The 19,490-nt window shown below is 57.9% G+C and overlaps 6 protein-coding genes and 1 pseudogene across 6 annotated transcripts; 4 read left to right on the top strand and 3 right to left on the bottom strand.

The window, feature by feature from the left end:
• Positions 1 to 498: 498 nt before the first annotated feature.
• ACA1_181930 (GRAM domain containing protein) lies at positions 499 to 7,641 on the bottom strand (the record flags this gene model as incomplete). Its single annotated transcript, XM_004345786.1, has 32 exons — positions 499 to 573; positions 679 to 942; positions 1,040 to 1,183; positions 1,286 to 1,362; positions 1,461 to 1,530; positions 1,699 to 1,887; positions 1,964 to 2,093; positions 2,186 to 2,361; positions 2,458 to 2,500; positions 2,563 to 2,684; positions 2,796 to 3,549; positions 3,622 to 3,679; positions 3,794 to 3,840; positions 3,927 to 4,119; positions 4,193 to 4,376; positions 4,442 to 4,643; positions 4,713 to 4,830; positions 4,910 to 5,064; positions 5,125 to 5,270; positions 5,345 to 5,456; positions 5,542 to 5,573; positions 5,730 to 5,804; positions 5,890 to 6,003; positions 6,087 to 6,164; positions 6,253 to 6,293; positions 6,359 to 6,479; positions 6,550 to 6,627; positions 6,711 to 6,806; positions 6,889 to 7,007; positions 7,099 to 7,164; positions 7,249 to 7,600; positions 7,633 to 7,641. The coding sequence occupies 32 exons, from the start codon at positions 7,639 to 7,641 to the stop codon at positions 499 to 501; spliced, it is 4,440 nt and encodes a 1,479-aa protein (XP_004345836.1).
• Positions 7,642 to 8,319: 678 nt separating this feature from the next.
• Positions 8,320 to 8,532, top strand: ACA1_181920 (uncharacterized protein; the record flags this gene model as incomplete). The annotated part of the gene is made up of 1 exon (XM_004345785.1): positions 8,320 to 8,532. A coding segment is annotated over one exon (213 nt), but the record flags the coding sequence as incomplete, so codon positions are not given.
• A 294-nt stretch (positions 8,533 to 8,826) lies between these two features.
• ACA1_181910 (CrcB family protein) lies at positions 8,827 to 11,176 on the top strand (the record flags this gene model as incomplete). The annotated part of the gene is made up of 14 exons (XM_004345784.1): positions 8,827 to 9,041; positions 9,121 to 9,161; positions 9,235 to 9,347; positions 9,434 to 9,551; positions 9,630 to 9,741; positions 9,802 to 9,874; positions 9,935 to 10,030; positions 10,094 to 10,187; positions 10,281 to 10,374; positions 10,455 to 10,497; positions 10,567 to 10,688; positions 10,763 to 10,859; positions 10,943 to 11,055; positions 11,146 to 11,176. The coding sequence occupies 14 exons, from the start codon at positions 8,827 to 8,829 to the stop codon at positions 11,174 to 11,176; spliced, it is 1,362 nt and encodes a 453-aa protein (XP_004345834.1).
• Positions 11,177 to 11,399: 223 nt separating this feature from the next.
• Positions 11,400 to 12,015, top strand: ACA1_181900 (uncharacterized protein; the record flags this gene model as incomplete). The annotated part of the gene is made up of 4 exons (XM_004345783.1): positions 11,400 to 11,408; positions 11,479 to 11,650; positions 11,725 to 11,823; positions 11,894 to 12,015. The coding sequence occupies 4 exons, from the start codon at positions 11,400 to 11,402 to the stop codon at positions 12,013 to 12,015; spliced, it is 402 nt and encodes a 133-aa protein (XP_004345833.1).
• Positions 12,016 to 12,129: 114 nt separating this feature from the next.
• Positions 12,130 to 14,825, top strand: ACA1_181890 (Fbox domain containing protein; the record flags this gene model as incomplete). The annotated part of the gene is made up of 11 exons (XM_004345782.1): positions 12,130 to 12,300; positions 12,361 to 12,490; positions 12,560 to 12,633; positions 12,890 to 13,026; positions 13,088 to 13,296; positions 13,494 to 13,601; positions 13,860 to 13,988; positions 14,114 to 14,224; positions 14,297 to 14,349; positions 14,432 to 14,604; positions 14,681 to 14,825. The coding sequence occupies 11 exons, from the start codon at positions 12,130 to 12,132 to the stop codon at positions 14,823 to 14,825; spliced, it is 1,440 nt and encodes a 479-aa protein (XP_004345832.1).
• Positions 14,826 to 14,870: 45 nt separating this feature from the next.
• Positions 14,871 to 16,255, bottom strand: ACA1_181880 (annotated as a pseudogene).
• A 790-nt stretch (positions 16,256 to 17,045) lies between these two features.
• ACA1_181870 (betatransducin repeat containing protein, putative) lies at positions 17,046 to 19,336 on the bottom strand (the record flags this gene model as incomplete). Its single annotated transcript, XM_004345781.1, has 8 exons — positions 17,046 to 17,191; positions 17,330 to 17,445; positions 17,600 to 17,752; positions 17,926 to 18,039; positions 18,148 to 18,283; positions 18,386 to 18,728; positions 18,787 to 18,959; positions 19,090 to 19,336. 8 exons carry the CDS (start codon positions 19,334 to 19,336, stop codon positions 17,046 to 17,048), a joined length of 1,428 nt encoding a protein of 475 aa, XP_004345831.1.
• Between the last annotated feature and the right edge of the window lie 154 nt (positions 19,337 to 19,490).

The raw sequence follows: 19,490 nt of genomic DNA, 5'->3' as shown, positions 1-19,490 counted from the left end.
TTGAAGGGGGGGGCAATCAGAAGAAGCTTGAGCGCATAGAGTAGAGCTACGATCGTTGAGCAGAAGAAGATGGACATACCACAAGGGGCGATGTGTCCTCACACCACAAGATGGTGTCACAAATGCCCAACCGAATGGGCACAGATTACCGTCGAGGCCGCACCAATCGTTTGTCAGGAAGCGGAGGGAAGAGAGATGTGTCGTATCAAAAAAGAAGCATAAATGGCCCCTGCGCCCCAATCGATCGTTCAATAATTACAAATGGATAGTTGATCGTTCGAGCGAGCCTTCGTCACGCGGTTCGCCTTGGTCGCGTGGTTGTGTTGTGCGCGCAATTCAAAAACCGGAAATTACCCTGTTCCCACCAACCCGCAGCGTCCACCAATCAGCCCAATTCCCAACAGGCTTTTGCTGTTGTTTGCAACCAACCAGATTCCAGTCCCAATCGGTTCAGGAACCAACAAGATAGACATCTGCCCTGAGCTTTGTTCTTGTTCTTCACTCGACGATGGAGCGCATGTAGGCCACGAAACGTTCGCGATAGGGTCCGGGCGGGATGGCCGATATTTGGCTCTGCGTGACACACGCCAGACGCACACGACACACGCCACACGACACATACGTGCACACAGTAAGAAGAGTGAACAGGGCTGAGTGGCACGACGTGGAAGTAGGCACCGGGTCGTGGAAGATGGACTTGAGGGTGTGCTCCGACTTCTTCTTGAAGCTGTAGGTGGTCAAGATGTCGATCAGCCCGAGCCAGTAGACCTCGCCGCCGCTGCCGCCGCCGCCGCCGGAAACGCCGCCGTGGTGCCGCTTGAAGACGCTCTGTGGCGGTGGTCGCTCGGCCGCCGTGGCGTCCGGCTGCTGCCGTCCGTCGCGCGGCGAGTGGTGAATGCCCACAAGCAGCGAGTAGTCACAGATCCCATGGCCCTCCAGCCACTGCCACCGCACACACGCGCGGCAGATATGTGGGCCTCTGGTCAGATTCGTGGGAGACGAGCTCGGCGGAGGCGAATGAGGCGGGCGGCCAGCGCACCTTGCAGTCGGACTCGATCTGGGCGACGAAGGTGGGGGCGAGCGGACCCAGCTGCAGCTTGCGCTGGAAGTCGTTGTCCTTCTGCGCCACGCTGCCCATCTCGTCCTTTTCCCCGAGCCGCACGGACCGGTTCACGGTCGAACCCTGCAACGACCCAACCCCACCGCAAAGGGTTCAGGACCGCAGATCGCGCGTGGGGCGTGTGCGGTTCGTGTCGTGTCGTGTGTCGTGTCGTGTCTCGCCTACCTTGAGGTCATACTGCTCGTGGACCGGCTTGTCGGTGTGGATCACATTCTCCATCACCACAAACGAGGTCGTACGCCCTGCAGCCGAGGATTTGGGGGGTGAGGTAAGATCCACATCACCACCACCACCATCACCACCATCTCCCCATCGTCCATCGCAATAGATTGTGGCTTACCTTTGTTGCCGCTGATCTTGTGGAGGCCGCAGAAGCGGGTCAACAGCGAATTGGGGTTCTTGATCATATGCTGTGTCCAGATGCGTCGTGTCGTGCGTAGTGGCGTGTGTGTCGTGTGTGGCGTGTGGCGTGTGGCGTGTGGCGTGTGTGTCGTGTGTGTCGTGTGTGTCGTGTGTGTGTGGCGTGTGGCGTGTGTGCGTGAGTAGTAATGGGCGTGGGCGTGCGAGGAGAGACGTACGTCAAAGTAGGAGGGCAGGATCTGACGGAAGAAGGACTTCTCCTCCGGCGGCAAGGTCTTGATGAGGTACCGCCCGTCCACCGACCGATACAGGAACGAGCCGCTGCGGCCCGAGCTCACGATCTCCTCGAGCGCCGACAGGGAGCCGGTCAGCAGGCTCGCGAAGAGGCGCTCGGGACCTAACGCCACCTGCGCACGGACCCACCACACAGTCGACAATTAGTCAACGATGTCGGCAGATTATTGATTGGGGGGCGGGGCGTACGCGGTATTCGAGGGGGTCGATGCCGAAGGCGTCTCGCAGTTGGCCGAACACAGCGGGCGCGAAGCTCTGACCGATCCACGCGCCGTCACCGCCCGCGCTGCTGGCCTGGCTCTCCAGCAATCGGCAGCGCCTGCTAGGTGCGCGGTGCGAGCGATTAAGGAGGCGGCTGACGACATAGTAACAGCGCCTGCGCTCAGCAGGGCCTCGCTAGGGCGGGCGTACAGTCGAACCAGGAACTGGGGAGGCGGGGCGGCGTCGGCCCGGTCGGCAGAAGGGGCCAGCGCCGATGAGATCAGGGCGGTCGCCGAACTGCCGAGACCACCAAATAGGGGGTCGCCGCTGCCCTCCCTTCGTAGGTCGTGCGCCTCGCCAGCTCCCTCCGGCACCTCCTCCTCGATCTATAACAAAAAAAGAGAAAGAAAAAATAACAATAATAACAATAATAACAATAATACATGTTTTCATTTCTATGTAGAATATATATGAAAACGTACCGCTCGTCGAATGCATAACAGAATGTGTAGCACGGTATCCCAACTGCGTGGATGTAGGCGGGTTAGGCGACGTGGTGGAGGGAAGGAGGGTGGGCAGGGCTAGACCTGGGGTGACCCAGCGTGAGGGCCTTCTTCGCCCGCCGCTCGCGTCTGTGCTCACTGGTGTCCTCTTCGGGATTCCCCAGCAGGCCCAGCGATTCCACGTACGCGGTCCGCTTCTTCAGCACCTGGTGTTGCCAACGACACGCATTAGCTAGAGCGAACACTTGCCATTTGACGCACGACACGACACGCATGGCACGCACGACCGCACACGCATGACACGAGGCGGCACGGACCTCCTTCCACGTGGCCAGTGGCACGTTGCCGTCCTTGTTGACGTCGAGCTGTGCCCACAGTTGGGCACCAAACCGAAGCACGAAGTTTCTTCGGCGCGTCTCCACCCCCTTCTCGTCGTCTTCGTTCTTCGCTCCTGCGCCTTCGACCCGGCTTTCGCTTTCGCTTTCGCCTTTGCCTTCGCCTTCATCGTCCTGTCCGTCGCCGCCGCCGCCGGCCTCCCCCGCTCCCCGCTGTTGCTGTCTCTGGCGACGTCGTCGGTCGAGTGCCGTCGACTCACTGTTGCTTCGCTTCACGGCGATGACGCCGCCGGCTTTGGTGTTGTCGCTTGCGCCATCGCCGCCGCTACTACCACCGTCGTCGGCGGGCGGCCTGGTGGAGAGGATTGCCGACTGAATCTTGACGAAGCTCGACAGGAACCCGCGCCGCCTGCTCCTCGGCTTCGGCTCGCCGACGACGGTGCTCGCGGCGCCTCTGCGCTCGTGGTCTGGCGCGCTGCAGTGGAGCCGGCCGCCGCCGCCGCTGCTGGCAGCGCTGGGCGGTGCTGGAGGCGGCGGCTCGCCGTCGTCGTTGCGCCGCTTGAGCACGCCCGAGGGAATGCGGGCCACGAAGTTGAACGTGTTCGCGAGGAAGCTGCCCTCGCGCTCGGGCAATTGGTCGTCGACGTCGGGGTCAGTGTCGTCGGGCAGGAGGAGGTCGCGCTGCGATAGAAGCCCCATGTTGACCAGGTTCAGAGACAGCGACTCTAGGAAGAGCCTGCGCGATGAGCGTACGAACACAACCGAACGTCAGGCCACAGCCACACTCATCGACACGTCACGCGCGTACTCGAGATCGGGCCAGTGGATGAGTCCATTGCGGTCGCGGTCCAGCATGCGGAACCCCACTAGCAGCCAGAGAAAGAGAGAGAATGAATGAAGTAATGAGAGAATGAGAGAATGAAAGTTGAATGCGCGGGTCAGCCATGATTTGCGCGCAGGCCCAGTAGGGCACCACGTACGTGTGAGCCGTTCATCCAGATGTCCGCGCGTCATCACGCTCATGCCCCTGGCGAACCTCGGCTGGTCAGACGTGGCCAATAATAAGATTAAGAATAAATAATTAGTATAAAATACGCATAATAAATTGAGTACCTAGCGAACTGGGCAAAATCGACGTAGCCGCTGCCGTCGGGATCGAACGCGCGGCAGAGGGCCTGCGGTATGAAAGGGTGGTGGAACGCCGGCTTCATGGCCCCGTGGAAGTCCTCCCACTGCAACAGCCCATCCGAATTCGCGTCCAGCTCGGTGAACAGGCAAAAGAGAGCGTTCATCTCGTCCGAGTTGACTGTTGAAAAGAAATCAGTCAGCCTTACACACAGGACACACACACGCACACATAAGGCAGGGCTCGGGAGTACAGTAGATGAGGGCGTTGTCGGCGAATGCGTCTCTGTGGTCCCGAACGAACTCTTCGAGGCTGATGGGCGCCTGGTGCCGGAGAATGGCGGCGAGCTCGTCGCTCGCCGATTGGACGTCGTCCTCGCGGGCATGGGCGAAGCTCTCCGCCAGCGTACGCAGGAACCAGGCGCTCCGACTGCCGTGCTGTCTCACGCTGGTTGTTTACTCACCGCACGCGCACACGCACACGATACAGAAAGCATACGTACCAGGCGCAGGTGCTTGTCGGAATCGGCTTCGTTGACGAAGCTCACGGCCGACGTGTCAACGTAGGTCACGGTCTTGCCCAACACGGTGGACATCACGTCGGCGATCTGCTGACAGGTGAGGACCTCCCGGCTGCTGAGATTGATCGTCTGATTATGAAACGTCTGCGCCGCCCGCGTTTGGCTTCTGAACGACGTCAACTGTCTGTCGACACAAACAAATCGTCAGCTGACGATCGACGCCAAGAAAACGCTATTTGGTGGCTGGGCGCACCCCTCCTGAGCGCAATCGCCCCCGTCGTCGGCGGGATCGGCGGACGCAGAGGGGCACAGCACTTCCGCCGCCGCGGCGGCCACGTCCCTGGCATCGACCAGCGTCGTCTTGGCATTCCCTGAATTCCGAAGAAATGAGTGCCAAATGTTCGATCGAATAACAGAGTATAGGCCGCGAGAGTGAGTGCAGTGCGGTACCCAATGGCACGGCGAGGTTGGCCTGCGCCGGGTCGTAGAAGTGGAAGAGGCTCTGCATGAACGGGCTGCATCGCAGGAATGTGTAAGGAATGCCCGATTTCTCGATCGCCTGCTCGGCCTCGCGGTGCATGCAGAAGATCGGTGTCTCCATGACCCTGAAAGGTACAGCGTAAGCGACACAACACAACACCCACGGCACAGGTCTTGGTACGAACCGGTTGCCGCTGGCCAGCGGCGCGAGGCGGACGATGTGGGTGACGCTCGTGGAGGCCAGGGCGGCTTCGACGAGGTTGACGGTCTGTTGCTTCATGTTCTCTGCGAGCGGCGGAATGAAGACGACCTTGTCGACACCTTCCATCGCCTGGAACACCACGCCGACCGATCGGCCTCTTGAGGCCTCTATCATACTTAAAAAAAACTACAACAACAGCGCACCTTGCGGAGCGAGTCCGGCTGGTTGTAGTCGACCGTCACCACCTCGCTGCCGAGGGACACCAGCTCCTTCCTGAGCCGCTCGTACCGAATACCGGCCCGCACGTTCACGTTCCTTGGTCAAGCCAAACAAACCAAGCGCGAGCAGTCAGCCAGGGCTAGACAAGGTAGGCAGGCAGGCAGGTGGTGGGGGACCGAACCTCCGGACCAGCAGCTTGGTGAGGTGCTTCCCCTGGGGCGTGGACGCTCCACACACTAACACTCGCAAACTCGATTGCCTCTGCAGACATTTAAATATTATCATTTATTTATTTATTAAATGAATAACAAAATAAACAATAATAATAGGTTAAAAAAATACTTGTGTGCTGGGACGATGTAGCCGTACCGCTTTGGCCCGCCGCCACAGGGTGGTGAGCACGCTGAACGTTCTGTCTCGGCTCATGAAGCCTTGGAAGAACAGCTGACGGCCGAATGAGTGTGAGGCGAGTGATGATCACGCGGTTTGCAACCCTAAATGAAAGCAATCTAGGACGCGTCTGACGAACCTGGCGCTGGACGGCGGAGCCGGGACTCTGTACGATGACTTCGATGGCGTTGGGGATCACGAACGCAGTCGAGTCCTTGGTGATTGACACCACGTGCTCAAAGGGCAGAATCACCTGCAAGACGAGAGACGACGGTACATCGATGAGCGGATTGTTGTGGCGGCAGCCCCGAAGGCCCTTGAAGAAGAACAAGAAACACGTGCCTTGGTTGGCCGCAGCTGAATGATGAGGGTCGAGGTAAAGCAGATGAAGTTTTGTGATATGTACATCCGTCCCTGCGAGAGTGTGTAACGTACGCAACAACAACAGCGCAGTAAGTGAGCATCATCTTCCCAGAACGAATGGTGTAGTGAACTGAGTTACCCGCGTCGGAAGGCTGCCCTCCTTGTAGCTGCACACGTACTCTGTGGTGGTGGTGGTGGTCACGGTGGGTATTTTCGGGGAGTTCAGTGGGTGAGGGGGAACGCACGCTCAACGAGGACTTCGGTATCGGCCAGACTGAAGAGCTGGAGAAGCTCGCGGCTCTCCTTGGGGTACTTGATCATCCCCAGCATGCGAGACAGAGGCTGGCCCGACACAATGATAGGTTCCTGTTGTGGCCGTCCGCGTTCACGTCGTAATTATAGACACCGACACGAGCGTGTATGTGGTCGGACGTACGGTCTCGTGGCGCTTCTCCCAAAGGAACTCGATGATGGACAGGCACTCGTCGCGGCGTAGAAACCCGACAAAGATATGCTGCGAGGTAAGACGACCATCACCATACGTTGGCACGAGGCGTGTCACCAGGGCTCACGGAGTACGACCACCCTGCTGCGTACCTTTTGCTTGTTCGTGCGCACCAGTATGGCGTTGGGGAAGACCAGGTGCCCAAGCGTCTTCTTGATGAGGACCACGTCTTTGAACCGCACCACCAACTAGGGATTGACAAAGGGAATGGCGACTGACCGGGTAAGTCCACGGCCGGCCAGTCCATCCCAGAGGCGCGGGCGATCGTACGCTGTTCCAGCCCAGGAAGGAGCAGGGGACGTAGGGGCGGAAGCACAGGTGGTGCTGCCACACGTAGAGCTTGCCCCGGATGTGCGCCTGCAGTGGTCCCTCCATGCCGCACAGGTAGTCTGGGCAGGCGTAGGTGCCACAACGATCGTATGTGAGCCAGGCTTTGCGTCGTCGGTCACCAATGGTCCTGGAGATGAGAGATGGACGTACATTCGATGAAGGGCTCGCCGGGAGGCAGCCCGAACGCGTCCCTTTGAAGTTGAATCTCGCTGGCGTCTGTACGCGAGAAAAGAAGGGCCATGGACCGATCGGTCGAACACATCACACATCATGGCGAAGGCTCCAGAGAAGTGGCCGTACCGAGCTCCAGGCTCTCGACCTCGCCACCGTCTGCATCGGGAACAACCGTGGAGACTGCCTGAAGAGCCAGCGCAGGGACGACGTACTCACACTCGACGTCGGCTTCGCTTTCCTCCTCCTCTTCCTCCGCGCCTTGGCTCAGTTGTCGGTCGCTCGACTGACGCCGGCAGTCTCCTCCCTCCTGGGTGGTGACATCGCCGTCGTCCAGTTCAACACCGCCCAACTCGGCCCGCGTAGCACTTCGTATTGTCGCGCTGGCGTCGCTCGACAGACGCTGTTCGTAGATGCTGAATCGCTGGTGCTGCCTCGATCGAGTGTCGGCAGACAGCCGCTGGGACAGGGCAGCGATCGCCTGCGTGAGCAGAGGTGCGCCGCCACCCGCACTCGATGCATCTAGAGCGCGCAAGACCTCTGGGAGCTTCGCCAGGAGCACCTGAATGACAATGAAACAGACACGAGTCGGAAACGCTGAGGACTGCTCTCAACGGGTCCTATCGAACAGAGGACGTAGCCACACGTACTTCCCAGTCGGCTTCGAGGTGGTGGCGCGTAGGCGCGGTGGCGACGACGAACGCGCCACCTTCGTCAGTTCGCGCAACCACTTGCGGGCTGCAAGGGGAGGATTCCGTGCTAGTTTCTGTATCCAGCACGTCATGAAGCTGCAACAAGAAGACGCCGACTCTTGCTTCCTGTTGAGGTAGAAAGCATAAGAGGGGTGGGAGTAAAGAAGGAGAGCACAAATCACAGGCAAAAAGAGAAACCTTGCACACTCTGGTTAGCTCTTGGTCACTCTCGGCCAGTGGCCGAGGAGTGCAGAGGGGCATGGAGCTGCAATCTTCTTCTTGTTGCCCTGTGCTGGCTGTTTCTGGAATGTGAGTTATGAAGTTAATTAATACGCGCGTAAAGAACGAATAAATAAAATCCGCCTTCAATCAAACACAATGGCGAAGGTACACTGCGCCATCTTGGTCAGTGTACTTCGAAGAAGCGGCAACGTTGCTCCTTTTGGACCGTAAAAGGCTGTTGTGTTGAATGTCGCTAGTTAACATTCTAATCATACTCATTTTGTAGGATTATTCGGTATCTGAGGAGATCGAGAAGCTTATCAAGTTCTGCGAGGACTTGTCGGGTGGCGTGGGTGGTACCTTCACCTTCAAACAGATCTTCTACGCCAAGGGCTGTGGTGGCGCTTTTGAATCGCTCGTCGGCACCATGATCGCGGCTAAGAAGCAGGTTTTGCTCCCTCATCCATCTCTCATCTCCCTCTTGCCGGACTACCTCTAATCCATTCCGGAATCCTTTGCCTACAGGGAATCATCTCGTACAATTCCCCAATGGGGAATCTGTTGTTGCAAGGAGCACACGATGACGTAGTGATCACCTACAACGGCCGCCCAGAGGATAGGAAGCCCAAATAAGAACGTCCTTGTGCGTACCGTGCTGTGGATGATTGTACTCTACTCGAAATGTAATCTCTTCTTCATCCATCTGGCTTTGCCGGTACTCGAACTCGCACACCAAAAGAGTACGAGCAAATATTTCGTGCGAGGATCGCACACGCAAGAAACATGCTTGGAGATGGAGGGGGAAGAGGAGGATGTGCACGCCTTCCCCCTTGCTGAGAAGGGCAAAGCCAAGGAGAGGGAAAGCGATATGCCACAGGAAGATGAGCACGGTCTTGTTGTTGCCAAGAGGAAATCCTTCTCTTCACTCAGAGGAATGAAGTCGCGATTTGACGAGTGGGCCGAGGGCGGCGGCAAGCCAGCGCTCCTTCTCGCATCTCGCATCTTGTGGTACGCTTGACTTGAGAGATGGCTGGAAGATCATACTTGTCTAGCCAACAAAATGGGCTCAACGTGTTCGTTGGGGCAGGATGGTCGTGTTCTCGGGCCTTGCCGCCAGCATACAGTTTTGTACTACACCCTCATCTCTCATTGTACACCACCTTCACTCACTCACGCTCGGCTGTTTCGTTGCGGTGCAAAGGGATTCCAAGCCTCTATGCGCCAAACAGCTCCCACAAGGGCATCAACGTGACCGTCCTGCTCTTCAACCTCATCGGCTGCTTCATCATCTCCATCTGCACCGCGTTCAAACAGGTTCGACCGCGCTCACGTTTGCCACACCACTTACCAATTCCTTGCTGCTGACGCCGTGTACGCGTTGTTCTTATCCTGTCCACCAGGTCAAGTTTCAGTACATGCAGTCCTACCTCATGTACGATGGCTTGCGTGCGGGCTTCTGCAGCACGTTCACCACCTTTGGTAATCTGATAGAGGATACCGGCCGGCTCATCCTGTCGGGTACCGGCTCACCCTCGTGCTCAGCTATCCCTTCGGCGCCGTCTCTCGAGCCTCGCTCTCACATCAACTCTCATTCAGGCATGTGGTGGTTGAGCTTCATCAACCTGTTTGCCACGTTCATTCTCTCCTTCTGCGTGTGGGAAGCTGGACGCTTCGTGGCGAGGCGCTGGAAAGGTGGTGTGGCCTACAGGTACGCTTGCTTGTGATCGCTCTCCCGAAGCTCTGCCTTCGTGACCGACACATGGCACAGTAAGATAGAACAGGTCTTGGAGAACGCCGACCAGAGAATGGAGTACGAGGTGGAGAAGATGCTCCTTTCACAGGTACCAGACTGCCCATTCGGAAGCTGTGCCTTGAACGAGACGCTGACCTTGTTCTGCCAGGACTCGCCAGGCATAATGCAGAGTAACGTCTTCTTCAGCGGTTCCAGCAAACCGCTGTACAAGATCTCGCATCACATACAGAAGCAACAGGTCAAGGTAGGTTGTAACACCCAGCAGCTCATTGACTGAGTGCAGCACGCTCACCTCCACTTTTGCTAGTCCAAGCGACACTTGCATCGATGGTGGCTGCTCCGACGTCACTACGTCATCTTGTTGTTGATTGCGTTTCCTCCGCTCGTCAACTACATCATTGGTTCGACACCCCTTTTGCGTAGCCGCGGCCAACCACTGGTACCACACTACTAACTCTTCATGACAACAGTGACTACTCCTCTGGCATATGCAGTGACACAGTTGCTGGACTACCCCTCGCGCGCCGCGCTGGTCTTCGACTGGACCTGCATGCACATGCTCTCCGTAGCGGGCGTGTGCGTTGGCCTGTACGGAGACCTCCCTCCCTCGGTATACGTATGTATGTGGCCGCAAACCACTCTTCTCACCTCACTTTTCGTTCGTGCAGGGCCGTTGACAGCTTCACGACGAGCACGCGCCATAGCGTTCAGGTGATCCTTTACTCCCTGCCGTCCGTATGTCCATTGCTGATGCTGACACTCGGGGTGCGGTTCTTACAGTGGGGCACGTTCAAGAATAACATCGTGTCCTGCATCCTCATCGGGGCTGCCCACTCTCTTCTCCTCTTCCGGCACTATTTTCCCTTTGGTGGGTCCTACTACTTCTCCACCCTCACTTCCCGGTGCGCACAACACCCCTTTGTCGCTTCTTCTTTTTCAAGAGCTCACTACGGGGCCTCTTTTGCTCCTTCATTAGATTCATCACCAGCTTCTGCGGCAGTGAGAGCTCCTTTGCTGGTCTGGTGGACGAGACCGCTGTCCTCTTCCATGCGCGAGTTCAAAAGTGGACATGGGTATGTCTCAACTCAGGTCTGCGCGCATTGTTTGTCTGTGCTCACCTCGTCTCGTCTTTACTTCATGTGTATCGCCCGTGTAGGTTCGCAACATCGGCTACAACCTCTTCCTGTGCACGCTCGTCTTCCTGGTGGTCATCTTCGCCGTGCGGTTCTCCGTCTTCTTTCACTACTTTGGTCCCGAGACCGCCAAGCTGTACGCCACTTCGTTCTCCGGCCTGTCTGTCTTGCGAGTTGTGCAACTCCTTCTCCTCATCCTCGCTTCCTCCTATTCACGTGCATGCAGGTACATATGCGGCGTATTCAACCAGTGCTGAGATGCAGCACTCGTTCTTGCATCTTCGCACAGAGACACTGTCAACATCATCGATCGCCAGGCGAGCGCCACTCCTTCCAGGGCGACAAAAATGGCGGGAAGTGTCGGCTCGGTTTTGCCTGCGTTGCTACTTGGACGTCGACGCACCCCATCAAAATCATTTACAACTTTGCCTTCCGTGGTCGCCAAGCCGCACGTCTCTTCTTTCTCTCTACACGGACACGATGAGCGAGGTACGTAGACGAAGAGACCGTAAGTAGGTTCCTACGCGACGTGCGCCAACTCTCTTTATGCCTGGTTCAGGCGGGGGACGGCGCTGAGCTGAGCGAGTACGAACACGTGAACAAGAAGTCGCGTAGCGAAGTAAGTCAGGAGGATGAGACGCACGGTAAGGAGCCGCCCCAGGTCGAGATCATCGGGACGGCGCAGCTGAAGGCTCAGGAGGTGCTGAAGAGACGGGAGGCGCTACTCGAAGGTTGGTCCCCATACCTCCGCTACACGAACGCGTTTGTTGGTATACTCAGACGTAGCGCTTTCGCTTTCGTGTAGACTCGACGATGAAGTTGCAGAGGATCTACGAAGTATGTATGACGCAACTCAACGAGATGGCCGGACAACGTTCTGCTGAGTGCGAAGCTCTCCTGAACAGTTCGTGTCTCTACTTGCTCGCTATTCCTCTTGCATTCGCCTAATGCTGACGCTCTCGTCTCCCTTTCAGGCCTGCACAGTGTGTACGTCGAGAACTACGAGCTTGCAAATCACCTAGACTTCATTCGGCGCAGCACTCTGGCACTCTTCAGCGTCATCAGCCAGGAGTCTTCCGACGGATCAATCGCCTAGACTAGAGACCCCTAAGCCGTGAATAAAGGGAACACTCTTTCGTGAACGGACACGCGAGCGGCCCCACAAATCTACGCGTTCTTTTTGGCTTTTATTGAAAAAAAAGCCCAAAAGATGAACTGTCTGGGGGTGGTACCCCGCGAAGGGCTCTGGCTGGAGGAACTTGCCCAGACGAGCGTTGAAGAGCTGTTTGGGCCAGATAACCGCTTACCTTGGGAGCTTGTCCTGCACATCTTCTTCCACTTGGACATCTCTGCTCTCGGTCAAGCAGGCTGCGTCAACAAGGTGCCCCCCCCCTCAACTGTGTTTTTCGAAACGTTCTATGTCTCACAACTTGCCCCCAAGGACTGGAAGGAAGTAGCGGACAGCGATGTCTTGTGGGGTCCTATCTATCGTCACCGCTTTCTCGCTCAGATGCCCCTCTGGACGCTGGCCATGGCCGACAACTCCTGGAAGCGCGCCTGCAAACAAGTCGGTGGGTCACCTTCCCCTCGTGCCGTTGATACCCTTGGCCTTCTCACTGTTGTTGTCCCGCACCTTGCAGCGCTGCTGCCAGTGATCGGAACCTCGTGCTCCGGCGCACACTCTGGCAGCTTCTACACCGGACACATCGTTCGGGTGCTACAAGGTTGAATCGCTCATGCTCCTCTTAGCTTCGTTTAGCACTTACACGTCTTCTTTTTTCTGTTCTTGCTAACAGGGGTGTGCGTGGACACTACCACGGACCCAACGCTCATCTTCGCACCTTCTCTTCCAACGTGCATCCAACCCGTTGCTCGCATACGCCCCGTACGGACAATCGCCAGCTCAGGCCTGCAAGCGACGCGTGCCACGCTAGGATTGTTCTCACTCTTCTGATGTGTACGCAACACAGGTGCCTGGCGACGGACTCGTGCCTCCGACAACCTTGGCTGATCTTGTGCAAGGCAAAAGGAAGGCTAATCACGAAAGGAACGTGAAGAGCGATCTGGCACGAGAGGTGCTCGCATGTCTTGACGAAGTCGACCTTTGGTACGCATTACAACTCAATCCGTAATGTACTCCTTGCGCTGTCTCACCGTAATCGACATAGCGACACCGAATGGGGCAAGGCTCTTGGCACTGGACCGGAGGAGGGCGACCCCCTCTTCCAATTGACAAAGTCCCAGCTGCTCAACAAGCTGCTCGCTACCAAAGCAACGGGCCAGTCGATCGAAACGAGCGAAGATCCGATGATGGATCAGCTGCTCGCTGCACGCTACAGGACCTACAACAGCACTGCGATCAGCATACGGACTACAGGTTAACCTCACTCATTGTTCGTTGGCTGCGCAAGTCTGAGCCTGACGCTCTCGCCACGTTCCACTAGAGCTGACCAACACCAAGGTGATTGTTGCTCAGTCTGATGAAGACCGCTATTGCATGCCTGGTACCGGTGCCTTGGCACTTCATGTGTTATGCTGGGCACTTCATGTAGTCTCACATCGGATGAAACATAGGAACAATTACCGGCTTGACGAGTGAGGGATTGATCATGCTAGACTCGATGACCGCCCTTCCGCTCAACAGCTTCCAGCGAAAGGTGTCCCTCAACACCCTAGACCACAGTACCGGCTCCTCCCCAACACAACATCTTTGTTACTACCAAAATCTAACTTTGTGTTGCAGGCCTGCACGAGGACTTGATGACGGCTATATACAACAGTGACGACGCAAGCTTGCGTGACCTGGAGATATTCATAGAGAACGGTGACCACTGGGGAATGAGCTGCATCACGCGTACGATCTATCTGTCTCCCAGCTTCTTAAGAGCAAGCCCTCGTCTCTCACCGCACGAGCTCCTCACCTCGTCATGGGCTCTTCAGGCGTGTCCAAGCCTTGCTTCGTGTTCGAGGTCAGCTTCGAGCATTGGAGCAAATGGTTTACCCTCGACCAGTTGCAGGATTTCTCACAGGACATGCACTCCGCGAGGAAAGCGTTCTGGAAGACCGTTGGTGCGCTCCCCTTGCCTTCTCTGGAATCGATACGTAATGCTAGAGCCTCTCACCCCACTCTCTCTCGCTCTCTCTGTGTGTGTGTGTGTGTGTGTGTGTGTGTGTGTGTGTGTGTTCTGCTTCAGCCGACATTGCGAACGTACCGCCGGCTGATCCGGCCCTGCTCGGCAAGCGGATGCTGATCCAGAACAAGAGCCAGAACCTGGGCGGCCGCATCATCCAATCGCATGGCCCAGGTAAGCGGAGCCAGTCTGAGCCAGTCTGGCTTCAGGGCTGCTTGAAGTTCTCATCTTCTTCGGCACGCACAGGAACAATCACCTCTGACCCTGCACAGTCGAAGATAGCCTACACGTACGAGAAGGTAACAGCGACTCTCCTCTTTTCACGCCATTCATCTAATAACACACTTACGATACACATACGATACACACACGCCAACAAAGGCAACCGACTTGGCCGAAGGCAAGTACACTGTGTCGAGGCAGTACCATGTCGTCATGGAATCGTCGGGGCTGTCCTGCTGGCTGGGCGCCGAGCGGCTCTTCCACTTTACCGGCGCGCCGGACACCATCGCCGTGGGCGACCGGGTGCTGTCCGAGTGGAGACCCAACAACTGGTATGTCTCATTCTTCATCTTCTTGCTGGCCCCTGCATCCAGTATTGACGTGGTCTTTTGCTGTTGTTGTTGTCAGGTACGTTGGGACGGTCACGCATGCGACGCCTGGAGGTTGGCATGTGGCCTACGACGATGGAGACCATCAAGACGACCTCGCGCCGAGCAGCCTAATGCACATCGAGGCCGCTCGCTACGTGCCACCCACCGACAGCGCCCAGTAAATGTACGTCGGCCACGAAGAAGAGAAGCGCGCTCTTCGAAACGGCTCAAGAACCGAAGTAGCCAGCGGGCGGATGAAGAGGATAGAAGTTGGCGTGCGCCATGCGGCCGCCGGAGAGCTTGATGTCGCCATGTCCTCCTCGCGCGCGGGCGGCTCCCTCCGGCGACTCGAAGATCAGCAGCACCTCTCGCTCTTCCACCTTCTTCTTCTCGCCGCCGCTTCCTCTTCTTCTTCGGTCTCTCCGTGGTTGGTTGCCTCCGTCGCGGCCCGTCGCCCCTGGGAGGCCCCGGCCGACACCACGCGACGGCTCGCCGATCGCCAGCCTCTGCGAGCAGATGAACAGAAGATGAGATGAGAGATCGAACGCTCAACGGAGCGCAGAAGCAGTGGAGTGCGCACGCAGGCGGATTGGGCGTGAAGAGCGCGCTTGAGATCGTCGAGCGGATAGTCCAGCGGCACATTGAAGAGCACCAGCTGACTCTGCGAAGTCGCGAAAAAAGTTGAGAAGACGAAGAGAAGAACGAAAACGAAAGAAATCAAAGAACGAAGAGAGAGGCCACGCCGATGAAGCTAGCCTCGATCTTCCTCCGACCCACCTTCATGTCTGATGGTGATAGAAGATGACACATCACCACCACTACCACCGCCACCACGCACAAGTGCCGCGTCTACATCAGGTCATGTAAGTGGTTTAGACCTTGGACGACCTCCTTGACCTGCGTGGCGTGCGCTGTAGACTTGCAGCAGACGATGGACCATTCGCCCTTGAACTTGCCACTCGCGCTCACCCCACTCCTGCAACCTTGCACGCGTGAGTGCCGCTGACGAACATGTTGTGGTTGGCGTGGTTGGTGTGGTGAGTGTGGTGAGTGTGGCGAGTGTGGTGAGTGTTGTGAGTGTGGTTGGCGTGGTGAGTGTGGTTGGTTGAAGTGGCGAACCCTGAGTTGAAGAATTGGTGCCAGGGGCCGATGAGGGTGGCCGGCGAGTCATTGTCGCCGCCGTACTGCCGACAGAGCGTGGCCAGGCGTTCCATTCCCTCCACGTCGCGCGGGTCCACTGCCCACCAGTACACCAGTGGAAGTCGCTCAGCATTCTCACCTTCTCGTGTGCGTGTAGTGTGGTGCGTGTGCGGTGGTACCGCCGTCGAGAAAGAGATGGCAGCAGTGCTTCTCCTCGAGCACGACCAACTCTGCGCGAGTCCTCATCTCCGCCTCCGCCTCGTCCTGCGGCTCAGTCTTGACCACCTGCCGCAGCCGCGGGTCCGCCGACACAGCCGTGTACTGTGGTTGGCCCGCGCCGTGCGGCTGCCACACGCCCGGCAGAGGGGTTGGCTGCTGCTGGAGCCAAGGCCAAGGCGGTGCCATGTAGGGCCTCATGGGTACACCAGAAGATGAAGGTGGTGGAGCGGGTAAGGGGCCGGTCGGTGGCTGACTGCGCTGCACGAGGGCGGCCAGGCGCTGCTGCTCGGGGGTGAGCCGAGGATCGCGCGACAGGTCCAGCACCGACCGCCCCTGCGGAACTGGTGGTACACGACTGCGTTGCTCGTGGGCGGCGGTGCCTACATCGGGCAGTGGCTGCGGCCGCGGCCGCGGTGGCGCTGGTGGCGGCCGCGCGTGGGGAGGCGGGGCGGATCGAGCGATGGCTGACGGGGGGCGGTGGGGAGGCGCGGTGGGGGCAGAGGTAGGTGATGGCGGGCCAAGGCGCTGTCTCTTGGGTGGTGTTGTAGTAGTGGCCGCCGGCCTGCGGCTGGCGGACAGGAACTTGGACGGTTGTGGTTGTGGTTGGGGTGCTTCTTGTGTTGCTGCAGTTGCTGCCACGTCATCCTGCCCTCCCCCATCCTCCTCCTCTTCTTCCGCATACTCTGCTTCATCTTCCAACTCCTCATCTTCCTCCTCATCTTCGCTGCTGAGCCCTCCTTCCTCTTCTTCCTCTGCTTTGAAAGCAAGTGTTGTCTTACGCAGGTGCTGTTCGAACTGCACATCTCCAGCACAGCCATAAGATCAAGCATTTGGATGAGAAGTTCCCATCTTTTGTTGCAAACAAGATGCTGTCTTCTTCTAGAAAGGAGAGGTGGCCTCAGGCACCTTGCTCATGGCTGCACCTTGCTCTGTGTGGGTTTTACTAGTGTACTATCTTTTTGTATTGATAAACACAAAATAAATAAAATGCCAAGAATTCCACCCTTTGTGTCGACTGAGTTTCCACCGAACGGAAGGCGACCTCACCAATCATCGGAGAAGGCGAGGCGCTCGACGGAGGCACCGGTGGCGTGGAAGAGCTGCGTGTGGTCGAACTGCATCGCGTTGAGCGAGCTTTTACACCCCGTCTGCACGCGGTACAGCAGCCCACCCGTCGCCAGGTCCCAAACTGTGGCCACACCTGTCGTTAGTTGTACGATCATGTGTGTGTGTGTGTGTCGTCTGGTGTGCCTTGTATGTGTCGTGTGTGTGTGTCGTGCGTGTCGTGCGTGTGTCGTGTGTGTCGGTGTGTGTCGTGGGAGTGTACCGCCAATGATGCCGTCTTGGCCCGAGGTCAAGACCTTGTAGGCGTCCATCTGGACCCGGTGGATGAGGCCCTTGTGGAGGCGCATCACCGCCGATCCGGGCATGCCCATGAGAAACCTGTTCTGTGCGAAGATCTCCGAATAACACAACCTGGCCATCGTGTTCGGTTGAGTCCCACAATCTGGCGTGTGCGTGTCGTGCGGTCGCGTGTGTCGTGCGGTCGTGTGTCGTGCGGTCGTGTGTGTCGTGCGGTCGTGTGTTGTGTGTGTACCTTTGTACGGTGCCTTCGCGCTGGCCGATGACGATCAGATCGCGGTCGGGGTCGTAGTGGAACGCCGACACCGCGGGCGCCGCCTGGGCCGACTGCTTCGTGCAGCAGGTGGACCGCACCTGCGTGCAGCTCCGCATGTCCCACTCCATCAACCTGCACCCGCGCGCGGCTCGTCACGTGAGGACCAGCACCATTGCGGCGGTTGTGTGTGTGCGTGCGTGCGTGCGTGCGTGTGCGGTGTGCGTGTGTGTGCGTGCGTGCGTGCGTGCGTGGTGTGTGCGTGTGCGGTTGTGCGTTCACGTGTGTCTGAAGTTCAGCACACGTACGTGTTGTCGTTGGAGCTGGAGACGATGCGATGGTCGGCCGTCTGGAGGTGCTTGATATTGGCCGTGTGGCCCGTCATGGAGTTCAGGCACACGCCCGTGTTAATATCCCACATTCTGATATCACACGACACACGTCACACGACACGCAACACGACACGCAACACCACACACTCAGTCACTGCGCGGACGGTGGTGCGTGCGTGCGTGTGCGGTGTGGGGTACCGGATGGTTTGGTCCCAGGAGCCGGTGATCAAGTGGTGTCCGCTGAAGTCGATGCAGGACACCTTGTTCGTGTGCCCCTCGTACGCAATCTCCACCCGCTTGATCTCCTTCGCCTCGCACACATCCACGTCCCACACTGTAGGTGTGCACATCACGTGTGTCGTAAGCCACCAAGTAAGCGGCGCGTGTCGTGTCGTGTCGTGTCGTGCGGTGCGTGTCGTGTCGTGTCTCGTGTTACCGACGATGCTTTTGCCCGAGACGGCGTAGAGTCGCTGGTCGTGTATGGCGAGCACGTCAGAGTAGGAGGAATGCGGAGAATGCAGCACGACGGGCTTCTTGCGCGGCCCGTCGGCCATCGGCACCACCAGCCCCTCGCCTTCGTCTGCCGCCGCCTCCACCTCCCCTGAAGCCGACGACGAAGTCGACGATGTAGGAAAGTAGATGAGGGGTGCCGTCGAGTTTGACGGCGTTGATGACGTGTCGCCGGAGTAGACTTCGTTGCCTTCGTCGCCGCCATCGTCATCCTTCGCCGTCTCGGCATCGGCGTGTGCTGCGTCGTGGTTCGAGTGCAGATCAAACACCTGCAGTTACTGTCAGCACGACACGACACACGACACACAACACACGACACGCACATACCTGCACGCAGCCGCGGTTGAGGCCGACGTAGAGGAAGCGATGATCGAAGCAGAGGCCCGACGCCCGGGTGTGGCAATGGAAGGCCTCGCGGTGGGTGGGCCGCCCGCGGCGCCAGTTCCGCTTGGCCGACCACGCCCCGCGCAACGCACGCTTCCAATCCACAGCACCACCCCCTGCGCGTAGTGCACGGTTGTGTGCGTGTGCGGTGGTGCGTGTCGTGGTGTGGCGTGTCGCGCGAGTAGAAGATTGGGAAAATGAGAAAAAGATGCGAGGCTCTACACGGATGTGAAATGCTGAACGTACGTTCGATCTCTCGTGCGTTGGCTGGTACAGGGGGTGGAGCTGAAGCAGATGAAGGTGTGGATGTGGAAGATCGAAATCGCGTCAATGAAGGGTGGCCATTGCCCAAGATCGCGCGGTAGTGGTGTTGCCACAGCATGTTGGTGGCGGCCAGTGCGCCCCACTCGGTGCTCACGCGGGCGCAAGCTGCCAGGTCGCCCACCCCCAGGAATTCGAACACCAGCAGCACCACCTCATTTGGCAGCTCCATCTTTCGAGAAGATCAAAACTAGAATAATTATTTATTGCCAATTAAACAGAGATAAAATAAAAAACAATAATTACGCCCCTTCGCCCAAAAGGGAAAAAGAAATGCAGTGAAAACGGAAACACTCCAAGAGGCCAGTGCGCACTGGCACAACAAG

The sequence above is a fragment of the Acanthamoeba castellanii genome (genome assembly GCF_000313135.1).
Source record: "Acanthamoeba castellanii str. Neff unplaced genomic scaffold scf7180000084745, whole genome shotgun sequence".
Taxonomy (NCBI): Eukaryota; Discosea; order Longamoebia; family Acanthamoebidae; genus Acanthamoeba; species Acanthamoeba castellanii.
Note: the sequence above shows the minus strand (reverse complement) of the source record. Positions and strands in the feature narration are given on the sequence as shown.